Source organism: Rana temporaria, chromosome 4 (genome assembly GCF_905171775.1).
Source record: "Rana temporaria chromosome 4, aRanTem1.1, whole genome shotgun sequence".
NCBI lineage: Eukaryota > Metazoa > Chordata > Amphibia > Anura > Ranidae > Rana > Rana temporaria.
This window is the reverse complement of record NC_053492.1, coordinates 112,257,733-112,272,499: the sequence shown is the minus strand read 5'-3', so window position 1 is coordinate 112,272,499 and position 14,767 is coordinate 112,257,733. Positions and strand designations below refer to the sequence as shown.

Genomic DNA, 14,767 nt, shown 5'->3' with positions numbered 1-14,767 from the left:
CTTTTTCTTCAAGCCAAATCTTAGTGGCACACAGTCATTTTTTTTGTTTGTTTTAGTATACAGTATAGGATTGGAACAGACCTGGGACACCTTTGGCCACTCCAAAGAGAATAGTAATGTGACACACATAGTGCCCCCTCACCCTCCTGTCAAGCCATGTTCTGAGCCACATTCCTGTCTGAATAATGTGCCCGGGTTTCAGGTAGACACATGATTCAAAACCCGGACTGTCCGGGTAAGTCCCGGACAGGTGGCAACCCTAAATAGAGTCCAGGGTTCAAATCCCAACCAGGCCTCTAACTGCAAGGAACTTGCATGGCCTTCTGCTCACACTTCAAAAGACAAGACTAGTCAACTCCTGTCTAAAACTGGCCCCAAGAGGGGTGTTCTTCTATATTAATATGTAAAGTGCTGTGTAAATTGTCACTGCTATATAAAAACCAGTAATAAATAAAATAATTGCAACTGATCCAAATACTGACAGATGTCCAGGACCGGATTTGCTATTCGGCACAGCAGGCTTACGCCTATAGATGACAAAAGCAAACAGGCACAGGTTATTAGCAATCAATGTTTCTTCTATCAGCAGAAGAACCTTCATCTCATATAAGTTACTGATACAATGCATGAAGGTTTAGGACCAGTAAACAATGGAAATGTTCAGTTTGAAAGAGGTGATCTAGAAGGACGGGTTTCTTTATGCTTCAAAGGTTGTGGGGCGATTTACTAAAACAGGAGAGTGCAAAATCTGGCGCAGCTCTGCTTAGAACCAATTTAGCTTCCATTTTTTTTTGTTAATCAAAGCGTAATTGAACAAACTGAAATTAGATGCTACTTCACTCTCCAGTTTTAGTAAATCAACCCCGGTGTCTTTACCAGCTTTAGAGTCTGAAATCCATGCATGTGTGCTGCCCACTTCTTATATTCCATGTAATCTGTGCTGCCCCCCCCCCCCCCTTCTGTCCTATGTAATCTGAACTGCCCCCCTCACCCTTCTATTCTATGTAATCTGTGCTGCCCTCCTCCTGTTCTATGTAATCTGTGCTCCCCCCCCCTTCTTCTGTCCTATGTAATTATGTAACGTGTGCTGCCCCCCCCTTCTATTCTATGTAATTTGTGCTGCCCCATTTTCTGCTGTTCTATGTAATGTGTGCTGTCTTTTTGCTGTTCTACGTAATCTGTGCTGCCGCCCCCCCCCCCCTTTCTTCTGTTCTATGCAAGTGGTGCTGCCCCCGCCTTCTTCTGTTCCATGTAAACGGTGTCCCCCCCCCCCCCGCCTTCTTCTGTTCCATGTAAACTGTGTCCCCCCCCCCCCCCACCTTCTTCTGTTCCATGTAATCTGTGCTGCCCCCCTTCTTCTGTTCTATTTAAGTGGTGCTGCCCCCGCCTTCTTCTGTTCTATGCAAGTGGCGCTACCCCCCGCCTTCTTCTGCTCCATGTAATCTGTGCTGCCCCCCCCCCTTCTTCTGTTCTATGCAAGTGGTGCTGCCCCCCTCTTCTGTTTCATGATGTAATCTGTGCTGCCCCCCTTCATCTGTTCTATGCAAGTGGTGCTGCCCCCCGCTTCTGTTTCATGATGTAATCTGTGCTGCCCCCCTTCATCTGTTCTATGCAAGTGGTGCTGCCCCCCCTTCTTCTGTTTCTTGCAATCTGTGCTGCCCCCCTCCTTCTGCTCTATGTAATCTGTGCTGCCCCCCCCCCATTCTGTTCTAGGTAATCTGTGCTTCCCCTTCATCTGTTCTATGCAAGTGGTCCTGCCCCCCCTCTTCTGGCATTTAAACTGTGCTGCCCCCTCCCCCTTCTTCTGTTCTATGTATTGCAAAAGTGATCTGCATTTTTCACAGCTTTCACTTTCCTATAAACCGTATCAGTTTCAGGCCCTCCTAGATTTGTTGAAGATGGCACATGTATACCCACTATGAGTGAATAACAGGTCTGCTTACCATTTCATATTGTCCTTTGTTATTAGAGGAGCACAGTGTTTCCAATAAATCTGCTCTTGGCCAGACTCAAAGGCTTTCCCGACAGCTTGAGGCAGACCATAGCATACAGCATACTCTGAAAATGTGTTCTTGCTTTTACCTGCCAGCTCGCTGCCTGCCTTTGTATCAGCCAGCACTTCCTTCCTACTTACTGTAAGTCACACACTGCTTTTTTACATTTGTGGGAGCTTCAGTCTCACCAAAACCATGAAAACATTGAATATGGAAACTCATCTCCACCCACCGTCAAGCGGAATCATTACTGGGCCCAATCATTCACCGTTATGTACACAATGTAATCTTTGCATCCCTAATATATTGTCCCTTCTGTGGGTAGAAAACATTTTAGTTAATTTTACTGAAATATGTTTAAAGTATGTGTCTGGGCAAAGTAAAAAACATATCTCTGCAGCCACTGCACCTTTCTCCATGCTTCTTCCTTTTAGGCCCAGTTCACACTAGTGCGATTCCAGACATCGCATGTGATTTGCACCGCATTGCTGTTCAGATCACATGCAATGTCTGTGCGATGTGATTTCAGCAATACAAACTGTATGGCTGAAATCGCATTACATTGGCACCAAATAGGTGCAGGGCCCTTTTTTTGGTCCTTAATAGGACAATTAATCCTGACAGAAATCTAGTGAACTCCTGATATCTTGAAGTGAGCAGGCAATGCTGCTGCCTGGACTCCCAAATGTAGATCTGGGGGGGGGGGGGGGGAGATTGGCATGCCTACATCAATAGGGACTGATGGCTGGTCACCCTGTCGATACTCTTCTCCTAGTAGCTGTGCTTGCAAGAATTTGACAAGCTTGGTGATGATGCCACAGGGAGTAATAAACCTACAGCGGGCTGAATTCAAAGACACCCCGTGAAAAAATTATGCCTAGTCCATTTTGCTGAAATTTCATTGCAACAACTCAAAATGGTCCTCAGTAGTTTGTATGGCCCCCAAGTGCTTGCATGCATGCCTGACAACAGGGTATGCTCCTAATGAGACAACGGATGGTGTCCTGGGGTATTTCCTCCCAGATCTGGACCAGAGCATCACTGAGCTTCTGAACAGACTTAGGTGCAACCTGCGGTGTCGGATGGACCGAAACATAATGTCCCAGAGTTGTCCTTTTGGATTTGTCAGGTGAGCGTGGGGGCCATTCAATGGCATCAATTACTTCATCCTCCAGGAACTGGCTGCATGCTCTCGCCACATAAAGGCCGGGCATTGTCGTGCACCAGGAGTAACCCAGGACCCACTGCACCAGCATAGGGTCTGCCAATGGGTCCAAGGATTTCATCCCGATACCCAATGGCAGTCAGGGTGCCATTGTGTAGCCTGTAGAGGTCTGTGCGTCCCTTCATGGATATGCCTCCCCAGACCATCACTGACCCACCACCAAAACGGTCATGCTGAACAATGTTAAAGGCAGCATTAAAGTTCTCCAAGGCTTCTCCAGACCCTTTCACGTCTGTCACATATGCTCAGGGTGAACCTGCTCTCATCTGTGAAAAGCATGGGGCACCAGTGGCGGACTTGCCAATTCTGGTGTTCAATGGAAAATGCCAATCGAGCTCCACAGTGTCCGGCACTGAGCACAGAGCACACTAGAGGACGTCGGGCCCTCAGGCCACCCCCATGAAGTCTGTTTCTGATTATTTGGTCAGAGACATTCACACCAGTGGCCTGCTGGAGGTCATTTTGTAGGGCTCTGGCAGTGCTCATCCTGTTCCTCCTTGCACAGAGGAGCAGATACCGGTCATGCTGATGGGTTAAGTACCTTCTACGCCTCTTTCCAGCTCTCCTAGAGTAACTGCCTGTCTCTTGGAATCTCCTCCATGCTCTTGAGACTGTGCAGGGAGACACGGCAAACCTTCTGGAAATGACAGGTATTGATGTGCCATCCTGGGAGGAGTTGGACTGCCTGTGCAACCTCTATAGCATGGGTGCTCAACCTGTGGCCCTCCAGCTGTTGAGAAACTACAATTCCCATAATGCCTCTGCCTTTAGGAGCCATGCGTGTAACTGTCAGCGGCTTGCAATGCCTCATGGGGCTTGTAGTTCTGCAACAGCTGGAGGGCCACAGGTTGAGCACCCATGCTCTATAGGGTCCAAGTATCGCCTCGTGCTACCAGTAGTGACACTGACCCTGGCCAAATGCAAAACTAGTGAAAAACAGTCAGAAAAGATGAGTAGGGGGGAAAAAAATGTCAGACACTTCCACCTGAAAAAACATTCCTATTTTGGAGGTCGTCTCATTGTTGCCCATCTAGTGCACTTGTTAATTTAAATTAACAGAAAAGCAGCTGAAACTGATTAACAACCCCCTCTGTATACAACCCTCCCCCTCTGCTACTTAACTGACCAGATCAATATCCCAGGAGTTCTGATTCAAAATTGTTGTCAAAATTGTTGTTTTTTTGAGCAGTGTGTGTGTGTGTGTGTGTATGTGTATGTGTATGTGTATGTGTATGTGTATGTGTATGTGTATGTGTATGTGTATGTGTATGTGTATGTGTATGTGTATGTGTATGTGTATGTGTATGTGTATGTGTATGTGTATGTGTGTATATATATATATATATATATATATATATATATATATATATATATATATATATATATATATATATATATATATATATATATATATATATATATATATATATATATATATATATATATATATATATATATATATAAAATAATTTACTTTTTTATTTGCCATGGATGGGGAAGACTTGCCAGGCTTTTAAGCCTCTAAGGGAGCTTTGTAAATCTAAATGCCATTTGTAAATATAGGATTTTGGTTGGCAGTAAATTATCTTATAACTGAATGAAATAAACAGTGGGCAATCTGGTGAAAAGTCCACCCTAGCACCCGCTGGTGCCATGAAGAGAATATAACCCATAGAGATGGTGTACCTGGACGTTGTGTTTTACAAAGCATTGGATATTGCTGCTTTCCAATGCTTCTATTTCTCCATAAAAGTCAATGTGGATACATATCAGCGATGTCCCAAGCTAACCTCAAACTGACTGATCTCAAATCCAAGCCAATTTTCTGCATTGTGTTGAAGCCAGTGTACAACGCACACTAGTTCTTCATTTTCAGCACATTTATATATCCAGTACTGGGAAATGGAGCTCTGATGATAAACTACTCATAGATGACACATCCAGGCTCCCATAATAAAGTGCACAAGTGTTTGTATTGCACCGACATCAGCATACGGAGCATTTTTGAAGGACCTGGAAAGCAGGGTTTGAATTTAGAATTAGATCTAATTGAGCACTGATGTCGAAAGTTTATTGTTGCTTTTGTCATGCATTGTGTAGCTCTGATTTTATTCTAAAAAACAATATACCTGCGCTTAGAACCGTGTACACCGGCTGCTGCCCCCCCTAAAAACCAATCCCCTAAAAGGGGATAGTGAAAATAGTGAAAAAAGTGTAAATATTGGGGGTGGTGGCGCTGCCTATACTTTACCCCCTAAGCCAAATGAGGTGAAAGAGGGCCCCAACTGGGGGATCCAGTAAAAGTGAGCTACTAATAAGTGAACTAAATAAAGTAAAATATAAATATATTCAATGTGTAAACCCCCACATCAAATGCCAGTGGTGAAATAAAATAAATGTGTAAACCTCCACATCAGGTGCCAATGGTAAAGCGAAATAAATATATATATATAATGTGATAACATTAGTGTGAGCCTGTATCGATCCTTGTACAGGTGTATGCAAACCTGCCAACACGCTCCCACCCACAGTGACAGTCTAATTTGAACAATAGAAACCTATTGTCAATGTGCTGTATATACAGTGCCTTGTGAAAGTATTCGGCCCCCTTAAACTTTGCGACCTTTTGCCACATTTCAGGCTTCAAACATAAAGATATAAAACCGTAATTTTTTTTGAAGAATCAACAAGTGGGACACAATCATGAAGTGGAACGAAATTTATTGGATATTTCAAACTTTTTTAACAAATAAAAAACTGAAAAATTGGGCGTGCAAAATTATTCAGCCCCTTTACTTTCAGTGCAGCAAACTCTCTCCAGAAGTTCGGTGAGGATCTCTGAATGATCCAATGTTGACCTAAATGACTAATGATGATAAATAGAATCCACCTGTGTGTAATCAAGTCTCCGTATAAATGCACCTGCACTGTGATAGTCTCAGAGGTCCGTTTAAAGCGCAGAGAGTATCATGAAGAACAAGGAACACACCAGGCAGGTCCGAGATACTGTTGGAGAAGTTTAAAGCCGGATTTGGATACAAAAAGATTTCCCAAGCTTTAAACATCCCAAGGAGCACTGTGCAAGCGATAATATTGAAATGGAAGGAGTATCAGACCACTGCAAATCTACGAAGACCTGGCCATCCCTCTAAACTTTCAGCTCATACAAGGAGAAGACTGATCAGAGATGCAGCCAAGAGGCCCATGATCACTCTGGATGAACTGCAGAGATCTACAGCTGAGGTGGGAGACTCTATCCATAGGACAACAATCAGTCCTATACTGCACAAATCTGGCCTTTATGGAAGAGTGGCAAGAAGAAAGCCATTTCTTAAAGATATCCATAAAAAGTGTCGTTTAAAGTTTTCCACAAGCCACCTGGGAGACACACCAAACATGTGGAAGAAGGTGCTCTGGTCAGATGAAACCAAAATCAAACTTTTTGGCAACAATGCAAAACGTTATGTTTGGCGTAAAAGCAACACAGCTCATCACCCTGAACACACCATCCCCACTGTCAAACATGGTGGTGGCAGCATCATGGTTTGGGCCTGCTTTTCTTTAGCAGGGACAGGGAAGATGGTTAAAATTGATGGGAAGATGGATGGAGCCAAATACAGGACCATTCTGGAAGAAAACCTGATGGAGTCTGCAAAAGACCTGAGACTGGGACGGAGATTTGTCTTTCAACAAGACAATGATCCAAAACAAAGCAAAATCTACAATGGAATGGTTCACAAATAAACATATCCAGGTGTTAGAATGGCCAAGTCAAAGTCCAGACCTGAATCCAATCGAGAATCTGTGGAAAGAACTGAAAACTACTGTTCACAAACGCTCTCCATCCAACCTCACTGAGCTCGAGCTGTTTTGCAAATAGGAATGGGCAAAAATTTCAGTCTCTCGATGTGCAAAACTGATAGAGACATACCCCAAGCAACTTACAGCTGTAATCGCAGCAAAAGGTGGCGCTACAAAGTATTAACTTAAGGGGGCTGAATAATTTTGCACGCCCAATTTTCAGTTTTTTATTTGTTAAAAAAGTTTGAAATATCCAATAAATTTCGTTCCACTTCATAATTGTGTCCCACTTGTTGTTGATTCTTCAAAAAAAAAATACAGTTTTATATCTTTATGTTTGAAGCCTGGCAAAAGGTCGCAAAGTTCAAGGGGGCCGAATACTTTTGCAAGGCACTGTGAGAAACAAATTAGAGTAAGTGACGTAATGCGCAACTCCGCCTGACGCGCGTTTCGTAATGACGTCTTCTGAGGCGTTGTCTCACACCACTTACTTGCATGGTAATATGGCGGAGTTGCACATTACGTCTCTTCCGGGTAAGCGCCAGGTGGACCGCAGCTGGAGCGCACGCTGCAACCCCCGGTACAGGCACCCATTTCTTATACCCGGCCAGTTAGTTTTATGAGCCTGACTGTTCTAAACAGCCATAGCTTTTTATTGTTAGCTTTTATTTTTATTTTTTTATTTCTGTCTACTATTGAGCTGTACTGAGATTATACAGTGCTGCATGATTTTAAGTATTTGGCACTCTGTGGCACTCTATTTTCTGATTACTAATTTGTTTCTCACTTATATACAGCACATTGACAATAGGTTGCTATTGTTCAAATTAGACTGTCACTATGGGTGGGAGCGTGTTGGCAGGTTTGCATACACCTGTACAAGGGTCAATACAGGCTCACACTAATGTTATCACATTATATATATTTATTTCGCTTTACCATTGGCACCTGATGTGGAGGTTTACACATTTATTTAATTTCACCACGGGCATTTGATGTGGAGGTTTACACATTGAATATATTGATATATTTATATTTTACTTTATTTAGTTCACTTATTAGTAGCTCACTTTTACTGGATCCCCCAGTTGGGGCCCTCTTTCACCTCATTTGGCTTAGGGGTAAGGTATAGGCAGTGCCACCACCCCCAATATTTACACTGCTTTTATTCTGTATACATGAAAGCTAGTGTGGATTTTTGTTTTGTTTTTTACAAATTTTTTTTAATACATTTTTCTCTCCCTCCCCCACCCCACCCATTCTGCAGACAACCCTGCTCCCCCTTGTCTGCCTTAGGCCCCTTTCACATTGGGACGTTTTTCATGCGGTACAGCGCTAAAAATAGCGCTGCTATACCGCATGAAAAATCATGCCCTGTACTCTTCAATGTGAAAGCCCGAAGGCTTTCACATTGAAGCGATGCGCTAGCAGGAACGCTCCAAAAGTCCTGCTAGCCGCATCTTTACCGTGGTATAGGAGCGGTGTTTTCACCGCTCCTATACCGCGCCTTCCCATTGAAATCAATGGGAAAGCGCAGTAATACCGCTGTAATACCGCCGCAACGCGGGCGGTATTAACCCTTTTCCGGCCGCTAGCGGGGGTTAAAACCTCACCGCTAGCGCCCGAATATCACGGTAAACACGATGGTATAGCGGCGCTACAAATAGCGCGGCAATACCGTCACCGCGGCTGATGCTTCAGTGTGAAGCCAGCCTTAGCCCCTTGGTCTCAAGGCTCAGGCATAACGCACTGACCCCCGGCCCTGACTGGTGGGTTGGTGTCAGTTTATAATCCGCACCCTTATAAAATATATTTTATCAGGTACTTTTACGTGAACTCCTTTGTTTCATATCGATATCCCCAGCATGGAAATTTGTTATCCATTTTCCCTTTTCTCATATCTCAAAACATTGCACCGAAAAATAAAATTGTCTGGATGTGCCCCCACCCGTCCACAGTTTGTTCCCAGTAGGGGTGGTCGGTGGACCGGAGGCATAGTCAACATTTTCTATGGAATATTGGAGTCCCTCTGTACTAGTCCTTTTGAGATCTAACTGTTGTCAATTGTTTTGTTCAAGTTCAACTAATTGTACATGACCCCTTTTTTTTTACTGATGTTCGCAATGTACTTATCTCATTTGAATGTTTGTATCTATACTACCATATTCCTAAAATTTCAATAAAAAAAACATTGAAAAAGAAAGCTTGTGTGGATTTTGAGATTTATCATGTATTGAAAGAACACAAACTGATTGCAGGCGTATCCAATTGGTCTTATAAACTTGTGCATATTTGCCCTTAAATTGATGCAAAACTGATCTCACACATGCAATTTATCCCTGAAAAGCAACCACTTTTGCCTATTGTACAAAGGCTTTTGAGATTGGCTGAAGTGTATCAAAAGCCATTTTTTTGGTTTGGTTTTGGATAGAGTAGGTAATTGATAAAACCGCCATCATGTTTTTGTTGTCTTTGACCAACTGTAGACATTTCCATTCAGTTCCTGCTCTGTAGACACAAGTGTTGTAAGGATGGGAGTGCCACTCTAGCTTGTACAGTCCTTTCAAAGATTTTATTTTGCAACATCCAACGTGTTTCAGGGGCTCAGCTCTTCATCGGGCTAAACTAGACAATAGAGAAAATCCAAAAATGCCTTATAGGTTTTCAACATGTTTTAAGGAATTTTTGTATTTTCTCTATAGTTTGTAGCCCTGGTAAAGGCAGATCCCCAAAAAAATGCATTGGCTGTTAAAAATTATATATATATATATATATATAAAAATATATAAAAGAAGAAGAAGGACTGTACAAGCTAATGTGGAACTCTTCAGAAGATTTTAGGAGTGCACACCACCGATCACATTATAACATATCACCATAAGGTTCAGCGCTTCTACACCAAAAAAATGACTGTAGACACAACAGGAAGTGTGAGAATAACTGTTCCAGTGAGAACTCAAAATATTATAGTTTCCCTTAATTTCACTTCCTGTGAATCATGGTCACCCCTTACAACAATAAAAATCTGGCTTGGGTTCTAACCCTTCTCTCTTCTCTCCAAAAGTAACCAAAGTTTTAGCCAATCTGACAACTGTGGTTTGATTTTGTTTCTTTACACATATCAACAGGAATTCATGGGAAATGCATACGTGACCTGTGCACACTAGCTCAGCCATGTTTCAGAGTATGAAGGCCATGTACCTTAATGTTAATTTACCATTGAATCCACAAATTACCTGTAGAACGTCATAGCCTCCTAATGTACACTTTGTTGACAATGACAGGGTCAACTACAAAAAAAATGGTTTTGTCGCACATAGTACCTTGCTGTGATATCATCGATGTGGGGAGCCAAGACTGTTAACGGACAAATAAACCTTTTTTTTTTAAAAAGCTGAGCTTCCCATAACTTATATTTTTCTAAATATTTTCAACCTGTCATAAAGGGAAACCTGGAGGCTGCCATGGTTGACCTCTACTACAATGCCAACTGTCTACCTGTCATGGTAGCTATGTGAGTCAATGACCTGGAACAAGTATTTCAGATAAGGACATCTTACAGTTTCTGACTTTCCTGCATACATTTTCTAGGCCAGTGACTCAAAGTACTGAAGCCGGTAGGTCAGCATAATGGCCAAGGAAGCAGAATAGTCATAAGGCACTTGGCAATTTCAGCTCATATTTCTCACACGACAAGTTTACTTTAAGACATCAGAACAAATCATTCCCAATCAGGTCCCTAATACTGTTAAAGAAAATACTACCACAGCCGTCTGGCCCCGTGAAAACCAATTAAGCTGTTTGGTTATCATGCAATAGTTGCCAGAATTCCGCGGGGTAATGTTACCTTGTGTCTCTCCTGCTCAGCGGGTTTGTTAGAGGAATTATTTTCACATGTGCAGTCAAACATTCCGAGCACTTTCTTACAAACAGAAAATTTGCCTTACTTTATAAACACTTACTCCCCCCCTGACTTAACCCATTCTGTTCTCAGGGCACATCGTGTAACTGGATCGAAGAAACCACGGTCACTGGACAATCTTTAAAAGCAGTAGTAAAAAAAAGAAAATACGGGATGAAAGGAGGATTCACACATCATCCTTACACTAGATTTAGACTTGATCATTCAAGTATGTATATGATGTACGAATGACCTTGGTCCTGGCCCAGGAACACTGACTGAAAATTTGATATCAACATTTCATCAATCTTGGTCTTTTGAATTATATGTAGAAGTGTCATCAATTAATTTCAATAGAAATTTTGTCTTCAATGTCTATTGTTGAATATGTTATGAATCAGGGGGTTGTCCATGTCTATGCCCCTAGTGCAAAAAAAAAAAAAAAAAGATGGAGGATGTTGCCAAGCCTTTAGGCATCTACAGACATCAGCGTTTAGATGGGAACAGACATGTGATCTGGTCAAATGTACACACTCTGGCTGTTTTTATAGGCAGGCTTTGCCGACCATACAGGTTTAGGTGATTGGAGAGGGAAATTGATTTGGGTGGGGGACAACAGATGTGATAGGCTTTTCAACCGGTGGTCAGAGGCTTTGTGATTTTCATCTGATTGAAATAAAAATGTATGGATTGGGTGACCAATACCTTATCCACAATCGCGGTGATACCTCACGTATGGTTTGAACACCATTTTTATATGTGGGCGCTACTCACGTATGCGTTAGCTTCTGCACGCAAGATCGGCGGGACGGGGCACGTTCCTGGTTCCTAACTGGCTCCTAACTTTTTTTAGCTGGCTCCTAGATTCCAAGCAAATTTGTCAAGCCCTGCCCTTTCAGCCTATTAGGTGGGGCGGAATCCGTGAAGAGGATCCGCCTGCTTCTCCACTGATCCAGCTGAGCAGGCGGATGACAATTCCATGTCTGCTCCGCTATGTAGAGCGGACACAGCCCGCTGTTTTCTATGGGGTGGTCAGATTGAAATGGACTGTCTGTCTATTTCTATCCCATCTGACTGTCATCGGCTCTGATCCGCTGGATGAATGGGGAACGAATCACCATCAGTCTTAAGCAGACCGGATCGGATGCCGGTGGGTGTCAGCAGACTTTATAAAGAACAATAGGTGGTCTGATCGGGTCCACCTGAAAAACAGGTCCTTTGGTGTGAAAGGGGTTAAGACAGGAAGTCTGTTACTGGCAGGTTCAACAAGTGAAAATAAAAGGGGGAAAAAAGCCTAAAGAATACTAATGCAGCCACATTTAAATATTGCTAATCTGCAATATATTACATTTTTGTTTTTGATTTTAATACTGCTTTAACGCTCCAAGGTGCTAGGGACAGAGCCAGGAATTATGGCCCAGCGAGCTCCTCACTGGAGAAATGTAAGAAAGCCAGCAGATGACCGGCCCACCAGACTAAGACTCCTCTAACAGGTCACTGTTTGACAGACTGAACCTTTAATACATTCAGCATCTTGTAGTTTTATATATAGAACTTCAGGCTGATGACCTCATTTGCCCTGCAGAACCTCCGATTTGGCTCTGCTTCTGAACAAATCTATCAACCCATAGGAAAAGTATGTTTGAAATATGTCCAGAACAGAAGCAACTAGGTATCTGCTACAAGTACTGCTACAATCCCTAAAGCAGTATATGGAGAACAACTTGTATTCCTTCAAAACAAAGCCAGCTTCATCGGAAAAGGGACAGTGTAATGTAATGTGTAAATTAATTCTATTTATAATTTTGTTTTTCCAGTGTTTACCTGGCAGTTTACATGGTTGCTAAAATAAATTGTATTATAGTTTTAAATGTAAACTTATTTATAGACTAGCCACTGCAATCATTCTTCTTTCACAATTGAGATAAGAGATCAGCCATATAGGAAGCGCACAGATTTAAATCAGATGGCCGGCGACCGCTGTTAAAGTACAGCCAATGTGCAGAGCCTGCATGGGTAATGCGCACACATAGGCAGAATAATAATAATAATAATAGGCCAAAGATTTAAAAAAAAAAAACAATGCTTTTAAAAAATCATACTGATGATTATATATCAAACAGCTTATTTACCTGAATATTTAAAAAAATGAAATGCTTTATCCTTAAAAATAGTCCTTAAAGTGGTTGTACACCCTGTAAACCACTTTCACCTGCAGGTAAGCCTATATTAAAGAGGGGGTTCACCCTAAAAAAAACTTTTTTTTCTAGCATGCCATCAAGCATACTAGCGCGATCTACAGTACGCCTTTATTTTATTTGTTGGCGCCGTACTCACAGTTTACTGCCGTAGTGAAGTTTCAGACTCCCCGCGGGGAATAGGCGTTCCTATGCAGAGGGAAGATGATTAACGGCCGGCTATGGCGCGTCACACTTCCCGAAGGTAGCCGAAATAGGACTTGCCTCTTCACGGCGCCTGAGCAGTCAGCTCCGATGTCTGTGCGCAGGCGCCGTATAGCGCCGTGAAGAGGCAAGTCCTATTTCGGCTATCTTCGGGAAGCGTGACGCGCCATAGCCGGCCGTCAATCATCTTCCCTCTGCATAGGAACGCCCATTCCCCGCGGGGAGTCTGAAACTTCACTACAGGATTAAACTGAGTACGGCGGAAAAAAGAAAAAGAAAAAAGAAAGGCATACTGTAGCTTGTGCTAGTATGCTTGATGGCATGCTAGAAACTTGTTTTTTAGGGTGAAACACCGCTTTAAGGTTTATCTATGGGTGCTGGAAATATCTCCTAAACCTACACATATGTCCTAATGTCCCAGAACACTGTCTTCTGCGCATGCGCCAATGTATTTGGCGCATGCGCACTTTAGAAAGGGCACACTGTGCCGTTTCTAGAGGGGGTCATGTCGTGACTGGTGGCTCCCGGGCAGTCACAGAGCTGGAGTCCGTGGCCCCGGAAGGAAGAGGGCTGAAGAAGATGGACGCTTCGTGGAAGAGAGGACAGCGGGGACATCGCAGGTTTCGGTTTCAGGTAAGTGACACATAATGGGCTACTATGCAATGCATAGTAGCCCATTATGCTTTACATTTGCAGGGAAATAAAGAGGGAGTAAAACCCATCAGGAAATCTTCATTTTTCTCTGTAGCTGCAGGAACATGATTATAGCAATTCATCCTCAAAATTCACAGCAGAAGCAATTAAGTCATTAAAAGGAGATCTATGGTCCCGGCAAAAATTTAAGAACATCAGCATTGTAACAGCAATACAAATGATCAATATTAACAATCCAATATAAGCTTATTTGAAAAATCTCCTTTCATCTTCCGAGTTCTGCCCGTCTGATGGCCATCTCTTTCCACAACTTCTTAGACTCCCTGCATGCTTTGCAGCCTCTTTGCTGCTTTTTACATTCAATGTCCAAGAACAACATATCCCATGGTACCTTGCTCTCCTCAAACAGTGATTTCTTTAAAGACTCCGCCTCTTGAAACTCCTCCTATCAGCACCTCTTTTAAGTTGGTCTGCCTGAATGTTGATTGGTATCAACAGAACCCCTCATTTTCCACTTCTTGATTTGAGTTTGAACACTGCTGATTGGCATTCTCAATTCCTTGGATATCTTTTTAGATCCCTTTCCTGTTTTATACAGTTCAATTGCCTTTTCCCGCAGATCCTTTGACAATTCTTTTGCTTTCCCCATGACTCAGAAACCAGAAACGTCAGTGCAGCACTGGATGAAAGAGGCAAGGGTCTGTCAGGAGTCCAGAAACTCATTGACCTTTTATATACACACACACACACACACACACACTAATTACAAGCAAACTGATCACAGGTGAGG

General features: G+C 42.8%; 1 protein-coding gene across 8 annotated transcripts in view; it reads right to left on the bottom strand.

Annotated features, from left to right (window-relative positions):
- TFDP2 (transcription factor Dp-2) overlaps positions 1-14,767 on the bottom strand; it is a 110,095-nt gene that overhangs the window by 34,408 nt on the left and 60,920 nt on the right. The window contains exon 1 of one of the 8 annotated variants that reach the window (XM_040348795.1): positions 1,944-2,064. The exons of the other annotated variants lie outside the window; for them this stretch is intronic. Within the exon in view, the coding sequence (XP_040204729.1) occupies positions 1,944-1,946 (3 nt within the window). The 5' untranslated portion in view covers positions 1,947-2,064. Of the gene's footprint in view, positions 1-1,943; positions 2,065-14,767 lie in introns of those variants that run through there. 8 annotated transcript variants of the gene reach the window in all.